The following is a 27647-nucleotide window of genomic DNA, read 5'->3' as shown; positions in this document are numbered from 1 at the left end:
CAACTGAAAACTCTATTGAGCGAAAATTCATGGTAATGATTCTTTACATCGAAACATGTAAATTTCACAATATGGTCAACAAACAAAAATTACTCTAAGGCTTCCAAATCTTAATGTTTATTTTGTCTCTTCTCACATTTCTTCTCTTTTATTTTCATTTTGGTTCTCTGTTAGCTGTAGGAATAGGAAATTAGGAACTTATGTGTTTGCTAAACTATCTAGATCAGTCTTAAAATCGGTTTTTGACACTTTTAAAATCAATATAACCTACATTTATTAGTGCCAAATTTGGTATATAAGCCTTGCGTTTAGGATACCTTTTAGGAGAAACCAAATCCATGAAAGCCAAGAAATAGCTATGGAATAATTATATTGTGAAATTCAACAACTACAAAGGATTAGTGGTGTGTGAAGGGAATAGACAAGGATCTCATTCTAATGACAATCATTTAGATCATGAGATGAAAAACTCTTTCCATCAAGTGCTTCAAGAATCATGCAATCATTTGAAGAGAATGAGCCTTATTGTATAAGATAATAAATAAGATATTATCAAGATTTTTGGGTTAAGGTAGATATTTTAGATTTTGAGGGTGGAGTAAATCCTAACAACATCATAGATTGGCTACATATGGTGGAGCACATGTTTGAATATAAAGATATACCTACAAGTAGGCCGAAAAAATTGAATTGCACTCATTTGGTGAGAGTTTCTTAAATGAACCAGGGCTAGAGAGCATAGGGAAGATTTTTCAAGTACGAAAAAGATGAAAAAAGAGCTACATAAAAGTACTTGCCATCTCATTTTACGTAAAATACCTTCATTAAAATTCATAACTTTTGACAATAAAGTTTGTTCGTAGAAGAATATATATATGAATTTGAAAAACTAATGGTAAGATGCGATTTAGTCAAACCCAAGGGGAATATAATTGCCTGTTCATCGAAGGTTTGCATCATGCCATTTCAAATATCATTTAATTACAATAATACTTAATATCATTTGATGTCACTAACTTAGCTCTAAGGCTAGAATTATAGCAAATTAATACTAAGAACTTTTCTTTTGATTAGGATGAGACATTCGTAGGATTTATTATTCTGTTCGGAGTTTGGAAGGCTTCTGGAGATCAATAAAAATACGCCACATCACCCCAAAAATGTACCACGCTCGGTACCACTCGGTACCGCTCGGTACCGAGAGCTTAACCGGATGAAAGAACCATCCGGTGTTCGCACAGAATAAAAACTCCTTTCATAGAGCTCGTAAGGAATTGAACCTCATGATGATGCACCAAATCAAGAAGAGGGACATGTCCTAGAAGAAGTTCATCCTTTACTATAATACTTTCAAGATGTGTTTCCCATAAAATTACCTGAAGTATTACCTCTCATGCTAGATGTCCAATAAATGATTGACTTTGTCCCTAGTGATGTTATTTTCCATCGTCCAACTAATCATATGAGGCTTAAGGACTATGAAGAATTTAAAACCAATTATAATAAATGTTAGCTAAAGGTCAAATTTGAGAGATTGTTAGTTATTTTGTAGTTTCGTCTTTATTGGTCCCAATGAAAGATGAAATATATATCATGCATGTATAGATAGTTGATCTGTTAATAAGATCACAATAAAATATTGGTTGCCAACCCCTCGACTAGATGAGTTATTTGATTAGTTATGTAGAGCCATTTTTCAATTACATAGTGTGTATCAATAATTAAAATAAAGTAGGGGGATGGATGAGGGATGTTTTTTTAAAATTTAGGATGGGTTATATGAGCGGAGGTTGATGACTTTTGGCCAATCTAATGATCTCATCACTTTTATACATTTGATGACTCAAGTGTGTAATCCATTCATGGGAAATTTTAAAATGGTATACTTTGATGATATGATATGCTAATTTACAATTGCATTATGACTTATGATGAATCATTTGCATCATGTATGCCAACTTTTGATGTTCCTCAACAAGAAAAGTTTTATGCAAATGTTGGTAAATGTAAATGTTTATATGAGTTAATGAATCACTATCTATTATCTATTATAAAATAAATCCTTTTGTATTTGAATCATGATGCCCTAAAATACCTTCATTGTCAAAATAAGCTCTAAGGAAGACATTAAAAATAAAAAATAAAAAATAAAGCTCTAAGGAAAACATGCTAAGTGGGCTAAGTTTCATTCATCTTTTCTTTACATTTTAAAACATAAGTTTCATATTCAAAATAAAGTTGCAGACACTATGAGTCAATGTTTTACCCTTTTTATCACTCTTTAGTCAAAAGAATAAGTTGTGAAGTAATAAAAGATTTTTATCCCCAAGATTTTAATTTTTGGAAAAAAAAGTGGAAGCTATGTCAAGTTAGAACTCATAAGTTCTATCAAATTCATGATATTGACACTTTTTTTAATAATATGATTTCTATCTCTTTTTGGTTATTGCCAGAAACAATTCTATCTAAATGCCATGCATAAGAATTAGGGGTACATTCAGTCATGTTAAAATCACTGTCCTACTTTAAAAAAATTATTGGCTATCTATTTAGCAAGATATTGATTGATTCCTTTAAAAAATGTCAAGAATGTCGCATAGCCAAAATTAGGAGCGATAAAGAGGGATTATACACTCCCTTATCTATAAATGAATCACAATAGGTTGATGTGAGTTTGTATTTTATGGTAGGACTTCCAAACACCCAATGACATGCAATCTCTATCATGGTAATGACTTATTTTATTTTATGTCTTAAAACTTATAATGCTTTATATATTATTGAATTATATTTTCAAGAGATTATTTATTTACAAGGGATCCACAAATGTTTTTATATCAAACTTGGAAGTGCATTTGCTCAATCATGTATGAAGATCTTTATGGGGCAAATTGTGGGAACTAAACTTTAGTTTCACTCCGCTACTCACCCTTAGATGGATGACCAACAAAAATTATAAATTGTAGTATATGAAACTTATCACGATGCTTTTAAGGAAAAAAATATATAAAGCAATGGGATCTCACTTTGGCTAAGCTAAGTTTGCTTACAATCGGTGCATCATCCAAACAATATCAAAGTCCTTTTAAGTTTGTGTATGTCTAGAATACCATCACCCCTTCAGATTTAATTTCCATAATTATCACTTTGAAAAGTAATATTTATGGAGATAAAAAAGGGTTTAAAAAATGCATCATCAAGTTGAGAAATGATAGCTAAAAAGAAAATTACAAAATATTAGATGCTAGCTAATAAGTTTCACACTTTATTTTCTTTCAAGGAAGGTGATCATGTTTGGATTCATTTATGAAAGGAACATTTTCTTGTGGACCTTATGCAAAACTTAAACAAATGTTGATAAACAATTTAGGGTCATTAAACATATAAGAGAAAATGCCTATAAAATTGAATTAATTTAACAAACTTTTCACCCTACTATGAAAATAATAATAAAAAAAAAACTTGAAATTAAGGATGAGTCATCTCAATGTTGTGTTAGGAGGGGAATTATTTTTTTTAAATGTAAGCCTCATTTTAGTCTTATCGCTTATTTAGGGTAGTTTAGTAATTAATGTCTTTTGAGTTATTATTATATATTTTTTTTATAAATGCCTCATTTCCATGTTTGGAGTAGAGAGGTTTTTTTTTTTTTTTTGAGATTAGATTTCATATTTATCCTACTCAACCTTTAGGTGGATTTCCCCTTAAATTGGAGAGGTGAAGTGCGGATATCTTAGAGGAGTTTAGGACATTGTTATCATCTATAGACATAACCCAAAGCCTTTCCATGGTTGCTCTTAACATAATAGCATTCGTTGCAATCCTTTGGTAGAAGGGGCCGGGCAGCCGATCAATCTTGTAATAAATTCATTCATCATTATAATTAACTATGTTTCTTACATGAAACATTATTTTAATAAAAGTTGCAAGAGATTCCCTACTTTTCCCATGATAATCCTTGCCACCATATGTAACAACTTGAAAATTTGAAGAACACTTTAAAATGAAAAAAAAAAGAAAAAGAAAATATGCATATGAGCACTGTGACGCTATACTTTTGAGTGAAGTGGCTCTGAAGGGTGTGGTGCTGGGGCGTCGGAATTCGATGCGACACCAATGCTCTCTATATATTTACCCTCCATTAAGACCTTGCTTACCCCTCACTTTATTTCATGCCAAGGAAGGATCCGAGACATGAATAAGAAAAGGAAGAAGAGAAGAGGAGAGAGAAGAGAGAAGAAGCTCTTCGGAGATTTTTTGTCTGTCACTTCTGTTATAAAAAGTGTTTTAATCGTAATAAGTGACATCCACTCTACATCTATTTTCAACAATTTTTTTGAATTATATATTTTTATCTTCTAAAATTGATAAAAAAAGTAATATTGTCTGATTTGGTGAACTTTTAACGTGTAACTTTTGGAATCGTGATATATATCATTATTTTGAATATTTTGATTGGCTTATATCGTAATTTCACTAGTTAGTTTTTTACGTATGTTATTTTATTTAAAATAAGTGGGGGAAATACTAACTCTGAAATGATCAAGAGATAACATACTGAATATGAATATGAATATTTGATATTCATTTGATTAATATTCATTTACTAATAACATGCATTTTAACATTATACATGCATATAATGAGCGCATCGTAGATTTACATGCTATGATGATTGCATATATGATGTGTACAGGATGTTGTACATGAAGCCTTTTCATTTAGATGTATATATGATATGAAGAATATGGTATACATAAGAGCATGCAATTATGAATAAACCAATGTGTTAGGAGTGACGAGTGAGATTAATAATAAAATGATTGATAAAATGATACATGAGTATACTAATAACAACATTAAATATGCATGATGTTTATTTTTGCTATGATTACAATGAAGTGCATGTGTGCATGATATTCTGTATATGAGGGTGGGTCGACATACCTTTTTTAAAATAAAGATTGAGGTGTAAATCTGGATGTTGATTGGTTACATTGATGGGTAGATAGCAATGTTTGTTTATTGATAGACTGATTAGATTAATTATTGATGGACAACTATTAGATTGATGGATGACAAATATGATAGATGACAAATAATAGATAAGATATATAGGTGACAGATAAATGACATATTAATTATTGAGGTGACTGATTGACTGATTGAATGATATCAGAAATATGATTTATACGTAGCTAGAATAGTTTTGATATGTTATATGATAAGATGAATAAGTTTGATACAAGGGCAACTGATATATATTTACAGTATATATTATTTTACTATTATGCATTGACTTTAGTTCTAGATATTGGTGGCTTGTTGTGCTTTTTATGCTCATTATTTGTTTTTTGTATGTTCTCAGGTAACAGTAAGGATCTTGTAAAGTGAGGCTTTGGACACCATGCTTAGTTTTTCATTCTGCATGTATAAGTTATTCTTTTGTAGCATGATGTGTAGTAATGATGAACTAGTTTATTTTGTATCATAATTATTGTATATACATTATTTTGGGTTTGTATCAACTTTAAAATACTGTATAAATGCATCTATGTTTCTCACCATTTATATTCCGCTGTTTATATAAAAATAATTAATATCTTTGATTGATGTTTAAAAATATTTAAATTAAATTAAATGAAAAGGAAAGGCAATTCTCCCGAATTAGATTCTGAGGCGTGATAGCATATGCAACTACAATATTCTTAGTAGGGCTGCAAGCGAACCAAATGTTTGACGAGCTACTCGTTGCTCGGTTCGATTAAAGTGATCGTTTAAATAACTAAACAAACAAACTTGAACAACATTTTAAATACTCGATCCTTAAATAAACAAGCTTGAACACTAATGTGTTCGGTTCATTTATGTTCACGAACAACATTATTTGAAGCTCGTGAACAAGCTCGAAATTAAGCTACATTAACATGAACCGAACATGAACACTGATAAATTAAATGAACCAAACATGAACATAAACAATAAAGCTCGAATCAAACATGATCCAAACTTGAACAAGGTAATAATAAACAAACTCAAACATGAACACTCGCATACTCGGCTCGGCTCGATTCGTTTGCAGCCCTAATTCTTAGAATAAATTATTCAATGATTGGATTTGCCTTTGTGGTCCTTGGAAGGGTTCTGATAATAAGTTCTTCTCATTTTCTGATTTGGAAGCAAAGTCTACAAATTGTGCAAGAAGAGCAAGGCAATTTTCCATCATCCCAACATTTCAGGAACACCTACACTGTACAGGTTTTAAATTTCATCTTTAATCTAATAGTCCCAATCATATTATTTGTTCTTGACATGCTCCATTGGCAACTCTTCTTTTGTTCGCTAATAAATTACTCATATTTCTTTAATGCATTGCATGCTCCGAAGAGCTTAGAAAATCTTGATTAATTATTCAAGTGGAGCCTGGGAGAATACATAACTTTGGAAATTAGCTTTTAAGTGGGAATGATGGGGTCTCAAATACAGAAGATGGCAGCTAGATTTGGACATTTTTGAATCTAAGAAGCGAACAAATATACTTCATAAGATAAAATCAGGGGCTGTTCCAGCCTTATTTTTCAGAGTGAGCAGACTTATTATATAAAAATTTTAGCTTTTAAAATTTTAAGAAAAATATTAAAATTTTAATTTATGAATTAAAAAAAATAAAAAATTGCATATGTAATTGGATCATATGCATTCATTATATAATTTATATTTTTTTTTAAATGAATCTATATAAAATTGATGTTTTTTCTCCATCAATCGGCCTAAATCATCATGGTCAATGAAAAATAACCTTAGTCAATTAGGACTTAACCAAGGCAAGGTCTTCATTAACATACCTAGTCATTGCAGAAATCGCTGCGCTTGCATTACATTGGTTTTGGTTTGCTCATCAATGTGATGTAGGTGTATGTGAATTTAATACGAAAACTAAGAGAAGTAATAATTGAAAATTAAATTTGATTTGGTTCTTTGAAGTTTCATATTTTATATGGAAAAAAATAAATTTGAGAGAAGTTTTGCTAAAATAAATAATTTCAAATAAAAAGCAAGAAACTGGCTACTTTCTCGTCAGACTCAAAACAAGGACCACAAAGAGGGGAAAGTTGGCTTCGAAGAGAGAAGAAAAGGTGAGAGGAAAGAAGAGACCCCATCCTTAATGCAGATTCTAAAAACTTGAAAAATCAATAGTAAAAATGAACGGCGAGAATGATGAGAGGGATAGCATATTAGAGTCTTCGACCTCTTCTTCTTGTCGGGCCGTGAGGCGTCGACCATTGCGAGAATGATGACCTCTTCGACGCTGAACGCTGAAGGTTGTGCGCAATTTGTCATGCCGAACGCAAAAAGTTCGGAACTTCGGATGGATGAACAAACAACGCAAGATGGGTCATATTAGAGTAAAAATTTATTTTTGAGGGGTGAGAAGTAGAATTCCAAAATTACTCATCTTCTGAATTAAATATATATATTTTTTTTGAGTGTGGGCATTTACCCACCCTGACTATGATGGGGATCAGCCATAGATAAAATTATATTTATTTGATTTTCTTCTTTAGGTTATTGTCAAGAGCAATACTAGCGGGCTATAAATTTTGCATTTGTTAAATTGTTAAGGTTAGTCGTGTAAATAGTCTTTGATATTTTTCATAACAATATAAGTTATAGTTGTTGGTGTTAATGCAAATATTAATATTTTGAAGACATTCTATAATTCTATATTTGCAGTAATTATTTTTATTGAGCGGGTAGAGCACAGCAATTTTTTTTTCTTGTTTCCGAAGAAACTAGAGGCTAGCAAATCCAGCCCCCGCTCTGTAAGTTTGGAGGATCACAGGGTCTTCGCCATTACTATTCCACCGCCGGAAGTGAGCAACAATGGCGTATGATCTCAAAGACGACGTCGATAGACTCTTTGCTTGTTTTAAGTGCGGAGTTTCGCCTCCCCGTGAGTTTACCTCAACCAAAACTCTTAATGATAATAGTCAAAAACCGGAAAAGTTCTTTAGACAAGCGGGCGCTTCATGCTTTTGATTTTCTTTCTAGCTCTGTTACCAGACCATTAGTTTGTCTTTGTTAATGCGATTTCTTCTCTCTTTTTTATAAACGGTCGTAGCATCAGCGTTGAAGGAAAGGAAAAGCAGTGAGCGGAAGCCTTCCGGACCGGCAAAAGGAGGATCAGGATCTCCTGTGGTTGATGAGAAAGAAGCGCCTAGCTGTTCCAAGCAAGGAGACGATAATGTCATGGAGGGGCAGAAGGTAGGGTTTCCTTACCCGTCCTTTCGCTTAAATATCGCATTTGTCTTCCTAACATTGTTAGTTTTTCCCATGCATTGTTGGAAAGTGGAACTTATTTATTTCCGTCAGGTCTTTGCACTATCCGGACTAGCTGATGACATGCTATGCAAGGTGTAAAGATGGCTTTCCCCGTTTTTACTTTATCTCCCTAATCCTCTCACTATTGTTCTATCCGTTGTGCTAGGGTTTATATTGGTTTTGTTTTAACCTTCTTTATAACTTTGGAAATGCGTTGGAGCAATATGGAACAGCATCTCGCTTTATTTAGCCCTGCTTCTCTCAACACTTTCTGCTTCTCTCTCCGTTTGTCTGGCTTCCTATCTCACATCATTTGATTTTCCATTTAGTTTATCCAATGGTACTTATGCTAGTGATCAACTAACAACTTGGCATATGTAGCAATTCTGGTACTAGCATCTTTCAAATTGCTACCTTGCAATCTAGTTTTACAGAAAAAAAAAGAATGTTAAGCTCCAAGCATTTTTATGTTTTTTAAAAGTAGTCCTGATTATTATTATTTGATAGATTTTTTGCTCAAGTTTGTTCCATAAGGTTTTCTGACTTTGATATGTTTAATTCATGAGTAAGTTATTATTAGCAAGAAACATCTCAATGGAGGAACTTTTAAGTCACTTTCCAGTAAGTTGGTGGGTCCTATCTGAGAACCTTTTAGGGAAAGCTTTCATGTAGTCAACAGGAGATAATGAGGATAGTGAGTGACTGGCGCTTTAAGGTGTAGTAGCAAAGTGGAGTCGCGAACAATTTTCATGTGGAATTAGAATGGAACTGCATTTTACTCACAATGCCAAGTGAATATACAGTAACTTAAGTTCATCCAAATATCTTACTTTACACTAATCACTTAAATAAAATAGCCCCTTAGAATAAAATTTATGTATTTTTGTTCTTATTGAACTTTGTTTTGATTTGCCATTTCCACTTGTCCATGCTCTTCTACAATACTTTTTGGTGTCTTGTTATTCTTATCTGTAGATAGTCTTGAACAATATGCTGTTCAACTTAATTACAGTGAAGATTTACTTCGCAGTGTGGTTCATCAACAACTGCTGCGATAAAATTTCGGAGTGGCAAGCAGATATCTCCAGTCATCTTCTATGGATCTGCACGGGGTGTCCCTGTTAAAAGACCATCAAGAATTTTGAGATTATTACAAGAAATTCGAGTTGATCTTAGGGAAGAGAATGTTTTGATCCCTAGGTATGTGCGTAGAAGCTTAAAGTTGCTGCAAATCTCTTGATTAGCTCGTTGCAATTCATGCAATAGTGAATGCTATTTCTGTGTGCATATCCATTGCTTATGTTTAGCCCTTTAATTTCATTTTAATCTCAGGGATGGTGTCTGGGCTACATTCCCTAGACAAGAAGAGGCGTTCAGGTTTGCCAGAACACACAGAAATAGTAACGTGTTTAGTTATCAAGATCATTTGACTGGGAAAAGACGGTTCCTTGTGTCTACATATGTTGAGTTTTGGAGAAGGTTAAGTTTTAAAATTTAACCTGTCATCTTTTTGTTTGTCTATTTTTTGGGGCGACCTGTTTAAGTTTTTTAAGGGAAGTGAAGCTTCCCACTTTTGAAATTGACTTCAGGCCAAATCGAGAAGGAGAATCATGATTAACAGACAACTTATGCCTGTCATTGTCTCAGTTTAAGTAAATTCCTCCCTTTCTTTTAGCCAACCATGTGGAAGGTTCTTACTTGCATCACTTTACTTAAAGGGTATCACGTACAGACAACCACTTGGTCCTTTAGTGGCAAAGGATGTAACAATAACCAATAGCTAGAAATAGAATTAAGCATTTGAAAAGAGTGTATCACCACAATAGCATAATCTTTCTAGAACAGGCATTTCTCAAGCTCTTTTTTCCCATGCTAATTGCCATATATTTTTTTGTAGGTATAAAAGTATGGACTCCAAATTACGGCATCATTATGAAGTTATTCAAGAGGTATTAGTTAGCTTTGCGTATCTTATTAGTTTTGTTTTGGAAGACAAAAATATTTAGTAAGGTGAATAAAATTCAACATTACCATTTGAGTTTAGAAATATTTATTTTCTGGCTAAATCATGTTTAATATATTTAAATTGACCCATAAAATCAGTATGAATTAGAGAATAGTTATTTAGGGAAAATTCATGAGGATGCAGCTACAAAATTTTGACCATGGATAATAATTATGCCCATGATTTTGGTTTAGCGAATTTTTATCAATAGTGGAAACTGCAATATTCTTTGTTTTGGAAAGATGGTTGCATAGCAGGCTAGGATATATCTTGAATATGCTTTCTATGGTATGCTATATCTTAGAGATAAACTTGGTGTGTCTTAGAAATATTTGTCGGCTCTTCCTCACGCACAGGAAGCCCTCTCTCTCTCTCCTGCATTTCCTACCGAACGGCCTCCCTGCACCATCCGGACCCGAGCCACCTCAGTAATTCCATGATTGACCTGCTCTTGCTCGCGATTCCGTCCCATCTTATGCGAACCATTCGACATCGAACCCAACCTCCCATCTTCCGCCGACCGACCTCCCTCTGTGAACCTGAAGCTATGGGTCTGCTTCCGCAGTTGCTCCTCTTGCGAGCCCGAATTCATGGGTCCGCCTCCGGCGGCCGCACCTCCTTCAACGAAACCAACTCCCGCTCTACCTCTTGCCTTTGTGTCTGACCTCGATTGAACGAGTGCTTCGCTTGTCGTTTCCTTAGTCCACACTCGACCGTATAAGGCTGAAGGCTTGCGAACAAACCCGAATTCCACCTTCTGTGAATGAGCCTGTCAGCCCTCTTTCCCATATTCTCTGTACAACATGCAGACGTCAACCCGAGCCATTCCGATCTCCTTCCTCCAACCTGATCAATCGACTCAATCAACTCAATCAACTCAATCAACTCGACACCGATCCTAAATACCGGTTGTCTTTGATTAAGTAATTGGAATAAAATTTTCTTTACAATTAAGCATATATATATTAAACATATATCATACGTCAAATGGAGGAGTTGAAGACATACACCGTGGTCGATTCGCTCCCTTAAAGCCCTCAACCGTCGATTCGGTCCGGCCGAGTTGACCCAAAGGGGTAAGTGCCCTCCCCAACCTCCCCCCTCCCCTCGCTGGGAGGGGCACCGAAAGGCTATCGAAATTCCTAGGAAAATTCTGAAGCAAACAAATGCTTAAGAACCGATACCAGGGTCGGTTCTCTCCCCCGAAGCCCTTGACCGTCAATTTGATTTGGCCGAGCAGATCTGAAAGGGAAAATACCCTCACTAACCTCCATTCACAGGGAGGGGATGTTGGGAGGTTGCCGATGTTACCTCGGGAAGCTGCCAAATTTGCCTCAGGAGATTGCCGAATTTTCAAGAACTATCAGAGAGTAATTTGAAAATTCTATTAATCTAATAATTAATTAAATTAAATCTCATAATTAATAAATCAATTAAATCAATTTTAAATTCTAAATTCCCTTAAATAATTAACCAGTCAACTCTAAATAAAAATTTAAATTCTCATATAATTAATTGATTAATTTCAAATAAAGTCAATAAAAGTTTTTGAATTAAAATAAAAAAAATATTTTATTAATTAATCATTTAAAAATAAAAAATCTAATTAATGGAGTATTTAATAATCAATTTAGAATAAAAATCTAATTTAAAATAAATTTAAAGTTTAAAATTTAATTAATCGATTGAAACCTAATTTAATTAATTAAATTGATTAACCAATTTAAAACACATCTTATTAATTCATAAATTAAATAACCATAAAAATGAAATAAAATGCATAAAAAAATAAAATTATTGTTTGCACTATACAAACCTTTGTGCAACGCTCATAAACTAAACTCTGAACTCAAACACTAAAAAATCAAACTCCAAAAACTCTTAACAAACCTAAACCCAGCTCCAGCTCCTGGCAAGTCCAGCTCCTTTTTTTGCTAGTTAGGAATATCTTCAAAAAAGTAGACGAAAGTCAGCGCAAGGTAAACAAAATTTTTATTGGAAAGAATAAAGCTAGTACTAAAACAAAACTAGTTAGAATAGCTAGTACTAAAAGAAACAAAACTACTATTATAGGAAAGACGGGTATTGGAACAAAACAAGTAGGTAAAGCTACTACTATAGGCAAAACTAGTGCTGAAAGAAAACTAGAACTGTAGGCAAAACAAAATGATATAAACAAAATACTGAACAAGCAAATATACTAAAGCAAAAAGACAAGCTACTGAAGTAGGACAACTACGAGCACTAATATAAGCAAAATCACAGTAAACTATTAAAGGCTAGGGTAGAAAGCACTGGTGTCAAGTGGTAGGGTGTGTGACTACTCTAAAGTTTGCCTAATAAGCAACTACTAGCTAAAGCAGGTTAAATCTCAGTTAAATTAATACATGCAATCTCCCAAAGGGAATTATGAAGCCTCCCAAGGGGAGCAACAAATCCTCCAAAGGGGAGCAATCAACCCCACTCCAAACAAACTAGGGGAAATCCATAGGTAGAAGTAATCTAACCCTAAATCTCACCTACTGGTCGCTCAACTTGTAGGGCTAGGTTGTAAGACCCACCTACATGCTACTTCTAAATTCATAAGCCGTAAGACTTATTAAAATAGCTTGGTCACTTCTAATTGAAGCCATAAGACTCGCTATATGGGTCACTTCTAAGTGAAGCCGTAAGACCCGTTATGTGGACTACTTCTAAGTGAAGCAGTAAGACCCGCTTTTAACCAAGCTATTTAGAGAAATTACCAAGTGAAGCATCGAACTCTAAAAAAGGCTAAGCTATATGGGCTACTTCCAAGTGAAGCCGTAAGACCTGCCACATAGGATACTTACCCACTCAAATGCAAAATTACATGCTTGCTACTAAAGCCCTGCTAAACTAAATCCTCCCTAACCCAACGCACAGGCCACTTCTCATAGAGGCTGTAAGTCCACTTTAATTAGGGTGTCAGGGAACTCTTTCCCAGAACAAATAACACATCCCTGATAACCTTTACTATATATAATAGAGGTCATAAGACCTGCTGAACGGGTTACTTTCAATGAAAGCAGTAAAACCCAACTTGTCAAATTCACGGGCTACTTTCAATGAAAACAGTAAAACCCAACTTCTCAAACTCACGGGCTACTTTCAATTAAAATAGTAAGACCCAACTTCTTAAACTCACGGGCTACTTTCAAGCAGTAAGACCCAACTTCTCAAGCTCAATGGGCTACTTTCAATGAAAGTTGTAAGACCCGCTGCACTGGCTACTTTTATTAAAAGCCGTAAGCCCCAGCCCCAAATCTAAATTAAACAACTGGGTAACTTCTAAATAAATTTATAAATCCTAAACTAAATTAAATGATAGGTATTCTAACAGATGAAAAATCCAAACCATAATAAAATTAAAATCTACACATACTTCAGTTTAATCGGGATTCCTGAGAGGAGACAACTCATAGCTGCTAATCAAATTTTCGTGAATACTATGATCAACATTTGTTAGTGTTGGTAGATTGAAACCTACAATATTTCTTGGATGACGGAACCATAGGATCTTGATTGGGTCTACCTTCATCCCCCACATTCAAAGTTTAAAACTATTGCATGTCTAAACATTGATTCATCCTTAATCGAGAGTTCTCTTCTATGTGTTAGGAGGGGTAATTAACTATGAGGGTTTGTGCTCATAGGAAGTAGAATCCCATAACTAAATAAATTCTGGTGCCGATCATCGGGGGAATTCTGGTTAATTTAAAATCCAATTTACCTTAGGAAAAATGGGACCTTAAGCTTGAGAAAGCAGGGTTCGTGTAGTAACGCCATCTTTTCCTGATTGAACATTAGTATTTATGCTCCAACATGAAGAGTCATTCTTAAATTGTAGTTAAGAAGACAATCTGTTTTGATGCATTTAGGGCTTATGGTGGTGTTTTTATCTTTCATTCTTTGTTGATACCCTGAGAAAAGTGAAGAGCAGTCAATAGAAGATGAAAAAAAAGTATTAAAGAACTTAAAAGGCCTAAAAAATGATAACCTAAAGGTAATGAAAATTGTTTTCTTGTGTATCTTTTCAGTTCTTGATGGTAGGACTTAGCTGGTGCATACGCAATGATTGGTCAATAGTTTCTTATGTTGGGATTAATCAACTGTTCACCCCGTATTGTCTAGCTTTTTAGAAATGTAGAATTTGTGGCCGATGGATCCTTGCTATCCCTGGTTGCCTTGTTGTATACACCATATCCTAATGTAGCTGCCTAGAAGAGGTCCCACAGTTGCTTATTGAGAGTTATTGTCTGTCGTCTCCACTGTAGTTGTGTGCAGCTTTCTTCCTTGTTGCAGCTGGCTTTGTCTAGTCCATTTGAGAAAAGCCCAAGTTTCAGTGGGTTGGTTCATACATGTCAATGGTGCAAAATGGCGCGCGCTAGGCACACGTCGCGGTGCATATAAGGAGCTATTTGCTTGACGCGGCGTGCCATATCAAAATAGCGCACGCTATTTGTGCCATGATGGGAAATGGCGCATGGCACAAATGGCACGCTTTATTTTGTTAACATGTTATGAACTTGAAATTATAAATTATAATTAAAAATTTTAAGGTTTATATATTAATATCATAATTAATTATTTATTAATTAAACATCAAATTAATAAAATATAAAAAAAATTAAATGATTTAACTTCTTTATATGATTTAATGTTATCTTTTTGCTATTTAGTAGAATTTAGATTAAAATTATGCTTAAATAATGTTCAAATCTATTGATGTAAGTTTATGTAGGATTTAAAATTGTTATTTTTGTTGTTTGACAGGATATTTATGCTTATATTTTGCTTTAATCAGCATATTATTTTTCATTTAATGGTATTTAATATTAATAACTTTATATTTTAACTATTTTACTTTGTGCGCCATGTTTGAAATGGAGCATGCCGCACCGTGCGCTATGCGCCATGGCTCCACGGAGAACTTTTTGTCGTGGTGCGCCATTCGCCATTGACAGGTATGGGTTGATTGTGATGGAGTCAATGATTTCACTATGACCTTCCTTCTCCTGTCCACCTGTCCAAGAACTCGGTAACCTCTCTAAGAACCCGAAAATCCATACTCCAAGAGCAGAATTCTAAAAATTTATTGATCAATGAGAAAATTACACAAGAGGAAGAGGCTTTAAATAGGTCCTAACCCCTCAAACAACAGATCAACAATTACCGAAATACTATGCAGCATAAAAAAATGGTAGAATCTCCTTTAGCAAAAAAGAAAATTATACAGATAATCTTATAAACTTAGCTAAACCGTTTGCCATCTTTTTGCTTCTCCTTATAAGGGTATTTTCTTCTTAGTTTTATTTGAGTTCCACTCCTATGTAACCGTTAATTGGTTGTCATAATCAACTACATGAAAGAGCTCACACAGCTAGATATTAGTGCCAAGGCAGCTAATGTTTTTATTTTTTATTTTGTTTTTCTACAAATTTTAAACCATTCTATGACTATTAACCGAGAGTATTTGGAAATGTTTAGGGCGTAGTTTATTGGTGCCTTCTCATGTTCAATAACTTCAGTATCTTACTGTATTTCTATAATTTACCATTCTATAATTTGATTCTAGAATACATAAAATGTTGCTTTTGGTGAACTAATAATAGGATAACTAGCCACTTGAATAAATATGGTAAAATCATAATTTGGAATTTTGGAGTAAAGCACCTTTTATATGAGTTGTCAGCTTGAAGCTTGATGTCGAATTGATTAGGCTTCACATCCTCTGTAGATATGCTATCATCTACTCACTGAATCAATTCAGTTTAGAATATTTAGCCTTACGTAAAACTTAAAAGTCAAGCTTTGGGAAGTTTTGAATTTTTACATTCTTTTAGATCTTATACCATGATAGCACATTTTTGTCATGGGCAAGGATATGAATGATCATTCCGTAAAGTCCTCTAATGTGTTGTCTTCCAGGTAAGGTTTTGATATGCAGTTCCTTTTCACTTGTTGGAACACCATCTCCATGTAACCATTATAGCCGTGCAATGTCATTCTTTGAACTTTATCCTAACATAATAGGAGTTTCCTCTACTGATTACATTAAAGTTAATCTGGCTCCATGCTGATGCATGTTTGATTTGTTAACTCCAACTTAGCTATCAATTGATTTGAAACTATCTTTTTTGGCAGATCTCAAAATATTTTTGCATGGATTTGCATGAAATGTGTTAGACATGGTAACACTCTAAAAACGAACAAACGTAGCATTTGGCAGCATCTGCTTTAATGAAAGCTATCTTAACTTTTTTTCAAACATACAAACTATTGTTATGTTCTTTTTTCCTGTTATGCTAACTCAATTATGCTTTATTAGCAAATTTCTATGCTCAAATTCAATAGTTTTATTAGAAGAAAATACTGAGTGACTTCCTTTCCAGGGTCATCCTTGCCATCTATATTTTGACCTTGAATTTGATAAGAGGCTCAATATTGGTAGAAATGTAGACGAGATGGTCGACATTTTGATATCTGTCACTTTAACTGCTATATATGAGAAGTATTCTATTCAAGCAAATCATGAATTGGTTGTAGAGCTTGATTCATCTACTGAAGGTATGCACTTTATGCTAGGTGTTTTATAATTTTAAGTACTGCTTCTTTACATTGTCTACGCATAGTTTATTATAGACATATCTATTGCGTTTCATTATCCTATTTATAATTATGCCTGAATGTATTTTTAAGCCTCCATTTCCTCTATATTTAGGTAGTTGGTTGTATGCTAGGTTTCCTGTGTAAAAATCCTGAATGTATTTTTAAGCCTCCATTTCCTCCATATTTAGGTAGTTGGTTGTATGCTAGGTTTCCTGTGTAAAATTTTTCATTACAACACTTAAAATTGAGATTTTGAACCTCCTTAGCTGATTCAAATATATGAAGCATGCTTACAGACAGGAATATACTGGGACACTGACCTTGATACACATAGAACATGTACTAATATTATGTATAAATTTGCATAATAACCAAAAAATACCTTAAAATTTTATTTAAAATGTGACAAAAGAAATATTTTACCACCGCATGAGGCATAACAGTTAAGGTGCCTAAAGGAGATAGAAATAGGCTTTGTTTGGGATGGTTGCAACTTTTTGTTAATTTAGTTGTTAAATTATTATGGGAAAAATAGAGTTTTGTAATGCTACCATGAGTATTATAAACTTTTTCTGTCCAGAAAAAGTTGAACATAAGCTTTCTTATTGCTATTATATTCTAGTATATTTGGTTTTGAAAAATTATTTCTTTGCACAAATATTTCTAAAATGCAGCATGAAAGTTGTAGTCAAATAGAAGTGTGTCAGCAATATGTAAAGTGAATCTGCCCCAAATGTGCTTTTTAGTCAGAAAGCCAAATATATGAGAAAGAGAAAGAAGTAAGATATTAATCCGAATGAGATTAAGTGATGCATGTGCTAATGATGTAGAACAACCTAGTTATGTTCATTGAATCTGGAAATGTGCCCCTCGCTCAAAATGTCCATTTACAGTATTTTTAGTCTACATACTGCAAGGTATAACGAGAATAAATTTGATTTGAGCTACCTAAGCATAAGAATAATTTGCTAATCATCCAGGTTTGCATGTGTTAGTTAAACGCACTTGGCAAGTACATCAAGCTCATATTACATTTGCACATCACATATAGCTGCAAATTAAACAACTTATTCTGTGTAGAATTTTCTCTCAAGTTTTTTTTTATCCTTACGAAATTTTGTCAAGTTTGTAATCTATAGAAGCATGCATTTCTTAAGAAAATATAGCTTTTTCAATTTGTCTCTATTTGATCTTGCTTGTTTTGGTGTATTGGTGCTTGCCGAGCTCAATGATGATAGCTTGCTGTTTCTCCCGTGAGACTGGAAGCTCAATGGCATTCATTAATCATCCTTACGTATTGAAGTTGTCGTTCAAGTTGCTGAGACATTCTTCCGACTAACGATGCATGGTGTTCATGTTGCTGAAGATAAACATTATTTTTATGTTGCCAAAAGCTTTTGTCCAATCTCCAAAGCTTGTCATCATGTCAAATTATCAGTACAGTACTTACTCTTGGTTCAACAGGAATACGTAGAAATTTTTTAGCTGTAGAGCTCCACTGAGGAATTTCAATAAGCATAGATAAGTTGAAAGAAGGGAAACTATTCATATCTCGTTTTACCATTCATTTTCATAACAATAAGTAGTACCAAATTAACAAAACAGTTTGAACTTCAATGCAATTGTATACACTTATCTAAAATCCTTGCGCCATCTGAATGTACTTGATGGTTTTAGTTAATGCTTATACCATCTTAATCATTTTTCCAGTCAAGAATACCCTATTTTTTGGTCAAATTGATAATTCTCAACAACATTTAAATTTCAAAAATGAACTTGCATATGCTCTAAACCGAACCCCCAAGAAAATAGGGATCTAATAGTAGCTGATATTATAGAATTATGCTCCAAAATGGCCAAGATACATCTTGGGTTGGAGTAAAGGCTAAGGAAATTGATAGTTTAAATCAGGAAATTGGTAGTTTATTATTTAAACTATGGTATTCAAATAGGAGTTGTACTAGAAATGACATAGGTGTGATTATAAATAAGATTTTGAAGAAAAATATTGTAGAAATTAATAGAATTGAAGATAGAATTATAGTTTTAAAGATTGCTATTGATGTTAAAATTATTAATATTATAAGTGCTTATGCTCCTCAAATATATTTGGATGTGTTAAAAATTAAAATTTTTAAACGATTTAGAAGATTATTACAAATGATATCTTTTAAAGAAAGAGTTTTTATAGGAGATTTAAATGGATATGTTGGAGAGTTGTATAAGATTTTAAGAGCATTCATGGTGTCTATGAGTTTGGAGCGACTAATGAAGGTAGTAGGATCTTATTAGATTTGTAATTGCTAATACCTTATTTAAGAAAAGAGAGGAACATATCTTCACTTATAAGAATGGATATAGTAAAACTCAAATTGATTATTTTCTTATAAGAAAAATATATCGTTTAGATTTCAAAGATTATATAGTTATTATGAGTGAAAATTTATGTATCAAGTATCGCTTATTAGTTTTAGACTTTAAGATGAAAGAGCAGAATATAAAAATAAAGTAAAATATTATCCTAGGATTAGATGGGAGCATTTAAAGAGCATTAATAAAAATATTTTTGAGATCAAGATTCAAGATCTTAAGATTTTGACTTTGCATGAGAATCTAATATTATGTGGGAAAAAGATGTTAGTGATATTAAAAAAATTGTATAAGAGTGGGCTTGGAGTATAAAAAGAAAAAAAATTTAATAGTAAAAATAGTGACAATGAAATTAAAATATGCAAGAAAAGATAAAAAAGTAAAAAGCTTTATTATAAAAATTAATTTAGATGTAAAAGCTCAAAAAATTGGGAAGATATATATGGTCCTATAAGGAGTCTAAGAACGTAATATGCAAGGCAAATGATTTAGTTTTTAATGATTTATATGATAAATTATATACTATGACAGGCGAAAGGTGTATGTATAAGTTAACCAAACAAAGAGATAAGAAAAGTTGAGTTTTAGTTCAAATGAAGTGCATTAAAGATGATCAAAAAGTGCTTTTATTAGAAGAGAATATTCAATAAAAAAGGATGAGATATTTCGATAAGCTTTTCAATGAAGATTGTGAGATTACAATTGAATTTAGTGATCTTAGCACCCTCAATAAAAATAGAGATATTTGTTTTTATCTTTAGGTTGATGAGTGTCTTGACCCTTAGAGATGGGATACGAAATGAGCATATACGTGATAAGGTTGGTGTAGCTCCGGTGGAAGTTAAGATTAGAGAGAGTCGCCTTAGATTTGGTCACATTAAACGGAGGCCTTCCGATGACACGATTAGGCAAGTTGAGGTATTAGATTCGACTTATGTTAAGAAAGGTAGAGATAGACCTAAAAGACTTGGTTAGAAAATATTAGAAATGATATTTCTTTACTAGATTTAAATGAGAATTTAACTTTTAACCGGACACAATGATGAAAAATGATCCTTGTAGCCGACCCCACGTAGTGGAACAAAGCTTGATGTTGTTGTTGTTGTTGTATTAGTAAAACCTAAGTTAGAGAGACTTTAAAGAAAATGAAGTGTGAAAAACTGTTGTACTTTATGATATTCCAATAGAGGTGTGGAAATGCTTTGGAGATGAATGAATTTCTTGGCTTACAAAACTTTTCAATATTATTTTGAAAACTAAAAGGATATCAGATGAGTGTAGAAAGAGTGTGTTGATTCCTATTTTTAAAAATAAAGTTGATGCACAAGAGTGTATGTATTAAGAGAGTTATTGAGCATACGTTATGACGTGATACTAATGTTTCTCAAAATCAATTTGGATTCATGCCGGCTAGGTCTATATTTATTGGGAGGTTTGATGGAGAAGTATAGAGTGAATAAGGAGGAGCTATATAATGATATTTATTAATTTAGAGAAATCACATGATAAAGTTTCAATAGAAGTTCTTTGGAGAGTTCTATAAATGAAAACGCTTAATAATGCTTATATTCAAATCATTAAGGATATGCATGCAGGAGTTGTTACTTGTGTTCAAATACAAGGTGATTTGATGAAGTATTTTCCTATTTCAATTGGATTACATCAAGGATTAGCTTTAGGCTTGTATCTTTTTGATTTAGTCATGTATGCTCTTATTAGACATTTGCCAGGGGATGAACCTTGGTGTATGCTTTTTGTTTACGATATTCTTCTTAGTGATAAGATTAGGGAGGGAGTTGAAGGAAAACTTGAATTATGATGGTCAACCTTAAAATTTAAAGGTTTTTGTTTGAGTAGATCTAAAACTGAATTCATGGAGTATAATTTTAGTAGTATTAGATATAGTGTGGGGATTGTGAATTTGGGTAATCAAATTATGAATAAGAGTACATGTTTTAGATATATTTGGTATATTGTTCAAAGTGATGGTGAAATGGATGAGGATATTATTAGTAGAACTCAAGTTGGATGGTTGAAGTGGAGGAATGCATTGGGCCTATTGTGTGATAGAAAAATATCCCTCAAACTTAAGGGAAAATTCTATAAGATGGTGGTGTGACCTACAATGCTTTATAGCACTAAGTGTTGGCTATTAAAAGAGAAGCATAAAAGTTAAGTGTTGCAGAGATGAGGATGCTCAGGTGGATGAGTGGCTTCACTTTTAGGGATAGAATGCGAAACGAGTATATACGTGGAAAGGTTGGAGTAGCTCCAGTGGTATATAAGATTAGAGAGAGTCTCCTGTGATGGTTTGGACACATAAAATGTCGGGGGTCTAAGAACCCCGTTAGGAGAGTAGATGTATAGACCTAAAAAGATTTGATTAAAAATATTATAAAAGACATTTTCTTATTAGATTTAAATGAGAATTTGACTCTTAGCATGTCACAATGGAGAAAAAAAAGTTCATGTAGCCGACCCCACATAGTGGGATAAAGGCTTGATGTTGTTGTTGTTGTAGGATGTTCAAACATGTTGCCTGTGAGTCTTGTTTGAGGAGAATCTTTGTTTTTTTTTTGAAGTATTATAAATTACTTCTGCGAGGCATCAATCATATATGTATGCATTTGAATTTACACGTTTATGAAGTCCTTAGAGTGGTTTTGCTAATTCTACGCTATATATATGCTTAGTATAATACTTTTTTGTTTTGCCAGGTATTCTGCCTGTTTTAATTTGTTTTTACTTGAATTTTTTATTTTTCTGTTGGACATACATTTTAAATGAAAGTTTACTAATTTAATGAAAATATTTTTGATATTTGGTAGAAAAGTTCTCACGTCATTTGATCATTCGTCTTCCAAAGACTGCCTTCAAAGATAACTCACATGTTGGTGCATTTGTTTCTGAGGTAAGTTGGTTTGAATCTCGTGTGAGATCAATGTATTTTATTGTTACTACATTATTTATAATGCTTCTATACATACATAGTTACTGTTCCTTGTGATGCCAACAATCCAGTTTTCAAATTATTTATTTCTATAAGAACTACTTATTTTTATTATAAATTCTTTTTTTTGTAATGTCTGTATTATTTGTGACCACGAAGTGCAGCCATTTTCTATCTTCATATTATTTGTGACCTTTAATTTTATTATCATGTTAGTGAACATAGAAGAATAGCGTGCAAAATCTACTGAGAAATCTTTTGTCAGCATGGTTTACAATCCAGTGCAGCCATTATCTATCTTGTTGTATTTTAAATTTTTAATCAATGATTCTGCAACATTTATCGCTAATTATTTGTTAATATATTTATTATGTTGATGATTGCTTTTACCATGTGAGGCAGAGTGCCACACTGTGCTGTTATTATAAGTAGGCAGAGTGCGGTGAAGTTCTTCACATACTATTTGCAGAAAGTGCGGTAGAGTACCACGAAGTGCTGTAATTATAAATATGCAGAGTTTTGCAAAGTTTTTTTACACGTGTTTGAGTGCCACCAAGTGCTGTGATAATATATACCGCCTTCTATGTGTTTCCTTAAACAGACTTTATCTGCAATGTTTTCATTCTTTCAGATTTGCTCGCGAATTGCAAGTTTGAGGGAAATTGATCCTCGAGTTAATAAATTATATATTAGGAAAGACTCATGCTGTTCTGATTCAGCGGATCACCTTTTTCTTGATTCTGCCGTGTACTCTCGAAACCGCTGCTTTCGTCTGGCCTTCTCTTCAAAGTCTGGGAAAAGCTCATTTTTGTTACCCACTGGACGCTTCAAATGTAAAAACATGGTAAGATGCATGCTTTTGACACTTCTAATAGACATCCATATCTTTTTACCTGTTGTTTGCATCAAATATACGAGCTTTTTGTTCAAAATTTGCATGTAAAAAATGCTTGACGTGAAGTTTTGTTCTGTCTTTAGCTTTTGACTTCCATGTTGGTGTATCACTTAAACATTTTCAGATAAGGAAAAAGAAAAGAGAAAAAGTTTCATTAGTTTCCTTTCTTTCTCTAAGATTTTGTATCATCCTTGCAAGCATAACTTGCTGGATGCAGGCATAGTTTTTTTTCGTGTTTTTTTTTAAAATAAAATTAGCGGAGACAAGCTGATTTTGAAAATGTATTGTTACTCAATGGACTTTACAAAGTTCTTAGAAATTACAAATAAGGTCCAAAGTCATACACAACTCGTATGAAACAAAGCAAAAACTGAAGTTGCTATTCAAAAATAAAATATGAACTACTAGCTTGGTAAAGTGCCGTTGGTTGGAGTTTAATACTCAAAATTAAATTAACTTTAAAATAAAATAAAAAATAATCTCGTGAAATGTACTACTGAAAAAGCCCAACACCAACAAAGTCATTAGTAGTGATATCGATCTCCAATTCTGATCTAGTGATATTTAATATTTGTTATATGTAAATAAAAGGTATGAGCAAATCACAACTCTAGAAAACCCTATATGCCACGGCCATAAGAGTCCATGAAAAGTAATTCAATATGCATGATTATAATTTCATACGAGTCATCCATATGTAAGGAATAATGCTGTATGAAAACGTTTAATTAAATCCCAACAAAAAGTATTAAAAACAATTGGGGAGTCATAGATCAATTGATCAATCATTTAAACATTTAATTAGCTGGCAACCTCGAGTAACATGAAGCCTGGGATGGCTACATGAGCTCATGAAGAATTTTAATCCCCCAAGCACTGCCTCAATATGAGTGATGTTTTCACTTGGCAAAATGAAAACGTGTTCCCACCATGAAGATATAGAGAATCCTGTAGGAATTTGTTTACCAGTTCTGAGCTCAAATCTGCTCCAATTCACATCATCAAGCATTCACATACTACAATTATCCACACAAGCATTTGAATACAGTGCAATAATGCAAGTCTGCATGCCAGCTTGATATTCAACAACAAGAAAACAAGTGTATTAAATCTTGAAGAAACAACCATATTTTAGGGTACCGGTATGCACAAAATTTATCGGATAAGTGTCCAACTAAATAATATGACAAGTTATAATGGATGTTATGATTTTTATGGTCATATGAAAAACAATGTAATTACGAAGCTTTATGAAAGATAGGGCAACAACAACAACAACAATATCAAGCCTTTATCTCACTACGGGAGGTTAGCTACAGGAATTCTTTTTCTCCATTGTGTCTTGTTAAGAGTCAAATTCTCATTTAAATCTAAAAAAGAAAGGGCACACCAAAAAATTCCTATGACATTCAATTCCTTCAAAACAGAACTTTTTATTTAATGTTATGGCCTTCTAATTCCCGTCTGCAAATAGAGCCCTAACTATTCTTTAATTGCAAATCAATTTAACACAGGTTTTTTTAATATGAAGCTTATTAATGGCATAACCCCTTTTCCTAGGTGATAGGAAACACTTGTAGATCTCAAGTATTTTCTATCAATCTTCGGAAACAGCTAGAATTCTTCACAAAAATTAGCACAAAATCACAAAAATAGCAGATAATTTGTATTATTTGATGAAAGGAACACGGAAAATAGCAAGATACACTTGATCCTCAATTCGAGAGGAGGATCGATCTCTCCCAAATCTCTGGACGCTGCTAGAGCCCAAAGAAAACCTAAATCTAGGAGATCTCAAATTTCAGCCAAATTCAAGATGCCATAACCTTAGGAAAACAAACTATTTAATGCATACAAATCAAAAGGAAATCCCTAAACAGTCTCTACATTCAAATTTCCCTCTCAAAACCCTTAAAAAAACTTCCTAAAATGCTCGATTTGAACCAGGCGGGGGTGCGCGGCTGACGAGAGGCGGAGGCTTCCGCCTCGTTACACTTGGGCTTGTCCTGCGTGGACCGGTCTAACAATACTCTCCTCCCGAAGATTCACCTTGTCCTCAAGGTGGAGATATGCTTGTGTTCCGGTGGAGGTGGTCATCCTTGAGTTAGCTGAAAACCCTTACCAATTTGCTGAATTAGGGGTTGCCCTGAAAGAGAAATTTCCTCTTCCTCCTTCATGATCACATCCAGCTTGTGCAGTCCCACCAGAAAATCTTCCCCCACCTCTTGAAGGCCCTTAACCATGGTCTTAAGTGATACCATGACTTTGGATAGCCCCGCATTTCCCCTTATAACCACCTTTCTCCCATCCACCATTAATTCCATCATGAGTGCTCCCCAATTTTCCTTGGTTTCCCCTAAGGTTTGCAACCACTTCATTCCCAGGATGACATCAGTACTTCCTAATTCTAGTAGAAGAAAGTCCTCCCTTACCTGAATCCTCTGAATGGTCAACATCACTCCTCTACAGATCCCTTGGCCTTTCTCCACATTCCCTGTACTCATCATCACTCCATAACAACCGGTATCCACCAATTTCACTCCCAATTGGTCGACGACCTGAGTGGAAAAGAAATTGTTGGTAGCCCCACTATCAATTAGCACCACCACCTCCTTGCCCTCTATCTCCCCCTTCACCTTCATGGTATGATTCATAGTGAATCCTACCACTGAGTTTAGGGAAACCTCAGCCAAATCCAAGTGTAGCTTCTCCTCTATCTCCTCCTTACCTCGCTCCTCAGTTTCCTTGTCATCGCAGACGGTGAGAACTTGAAGAGTTCGGTCATTGCACCGATGCCTTAGCGTATACTTCTCCTCGCATCTGAAACACAATCCCTTGTCCCTCTTCTCCTGCATCTCCTTCTCTGTTAGCCTCTTGAAATTTTCCCGTCCCTCCTCCTACTGGCTTCTCCCTGGCGGTCTCATTAATGTTGTCCGAGGCAGGCTCTTTGGGTGCTAGAAGAGTGGTCGTAGTCTTGTAAGAGCCTCCTGAGCTGCTGCTCCTGGCTCCCTTCTTCAGATTCTTCTTATTTTCCACCAGCTGTGCCAATTTCATGGCCTCCTCCAAGTCACTAGGCATTAGAACTTTCACTGCGGCTCGGATCTCATCCTTCAACCCTTTCATGAAATTCCCTTCCAACACTGTATCTGAGAGTCGCTCCACCCTGCTAGCTAGGTGCTCAAACTGCTCCCGGTAATCTGCTACTGATCCCTCTTGTGTCAAAGCAAAGAACTACTCATAGAAGTCTCCTCCCCGATCGGTTTGGAAACGCTCTATTATTCAGTCTTTAAATTCCCTCCAGTTCCTGATCGGCCTCTGTTGGTCTCTCCACTGAAACCACGATAGGGCTTTCCCTTCCAAGCATAATCCTGCTGCTGTCAGCTTCTCCTCCTCTGTCAACCCATTGACGAGAAAGTATCGCTCTACCTTATAAATCCATCCATACGCATCTTCTCCTTCGAAGATGGGCATCTTCGACTTTCTCACCTTCTGGTCACCACCATTTCCCCTGATTCTTCCATAACTACCCCTTTCCCAAGTGCTCGGTCCACCCCATGTGTCCCGCTCTTCCCTTGCTCTGTCTTAACCCAAACTCCCTTCAAAATCCCCTATTTTATCTTCAAAATCAGCACCACGACTGCCGTAGTATCCCTCCCGACGTTCCCCATAACCTCCTCTTTCTTCCCTCTGGACAGGCTCCAGATGGGGTCATCTTCCTTCCCCTTCCCCGATTTCCATCTTATCTTCCTCCCTACGAATTTCAGAATTCGTGTTTTTTTTCCTCCTCTTTTGCCACGGAAGCCGTCGTTTAGTTGTGGATTTCCAACATTTTCTTTATCATGTCCCGAAGATCGGCTACTTGTCCTTCCATGGAGGAAATCCTTTCCTCCACCGTTGTCTTGATTTGATTCATCTCCCTTTCAAGCATTTCTTCTAGCGCATCAACTTTCTTGGCCGCCATCTCGATCCGAACTTTTGTAAATCCAAAAATTTCGGATTTGGATTACAAAAACAGCACTTCGTTCCTTCCCGACCAGAAATCAGCCGCCGCACTTCGCCAAAATCAGGCCACGAACGGTCCCAAGACTTGCTCTGATACCAATTTGATAGGAAACACTTGTAGATCTCAAGTATTTTCTATCAATCTTCGGAAAACTGCGAGTTCTTCACAAAAATTCGCACAAAATCACAAAAACAGTTGATAATTTATATTATTTGAAAGGAACACGGAAAATAGCAAGATACACTTGATCCTCAATTCAAGAGGAGGATCGATCTCTCCCAAATCTCTAGATGCTAGAGCCCAAAGAAAACCTAAATCTAGGAGATCTCAAATTTCAGCCAAATTCAAGATGCCCTAACCCTAGGAAAACAAACTATTTAATGCAGACAAATCAAAAGGAAATCCCTAAACAGTCCCTTATTCAAATTTTCCTCTCAAAACCCTCAAAAAAACTTCCTAAAAGGCTTGGTTT

At 34.4% G+C, this 27647-nt stretch overlaps 1 protein-coding gene across 2 annotated transcripts in view; it reads left to right on the top strand.

Moving 5' to 3' along the window:
• Positions 1 to 7740: 7740 nt before the first annotated feature.
• LOC110104489 (DNA-directed primase/polymerase protein) overlaps positions 7741 to 27647 on the top strand; it is a 49317-nt gene continuing 29410 nt past the window's right edge. Inside the window, exons 1-9 of one of the 2 annotated variants that reach the window (XM_028696215.1) lie at positions 7741 to 7954; positions 8123 to 8265; positions 8374 to 8415; positions 9353 to 9522; positions 9655 to 9801; positions 10220 to 10271; positions 16741 to 16915; positions 22156 to 22238; positions 22909 to 23121. In XM_028696215.1, coding sequence (XP_028552048.1) covers positions 7885 to 7954; positions 8123 to 8265; positions 8374 to 8415; positions 9353 to 9522; positions 9655 to 9801; positions 10220 to 10271; positions 16741 to 16915; positions 22156 to 22238; positions 22909 to 23121 — 1095 coding nt within the window. In that variant the 5' untranslated portion in view covers positions 7741 to 7884. The remainder of the gene's footprint in view (positions 7955 to 8122; positions 8266 to 8373; positions 8416 to 9352; positions 9523 to 9654; positions 9802 to 10219; positions 10272 to 16740; positions 16916 to 22155; positions 22239 to 22908; positions 23122 to 27647) is intronic. The other variant, XM_020833635.2, reaches the window with a different exon arrangement.

This window comes from Dendrobium catenatum, unplaced genomic scaffold (assembly GCF_001605985.2).
Source record: "Dendrobium catenatum unplaced genomic scaffold, ASM160598v2 fragScaff_scaffold_80, whole genome shotgun sequence".
Classification (NCBI taxonomy): domain Eukaryota; kingdom Viridiplantae; phylum Streptophyta; class Magnoliopsida; order Asparagales; family Orchidaceae; genus Dendrobium; species Dendrobium catenatum.
This window is presented reverse-complemented; position numbering and strand designations above follow the sequence as displayed.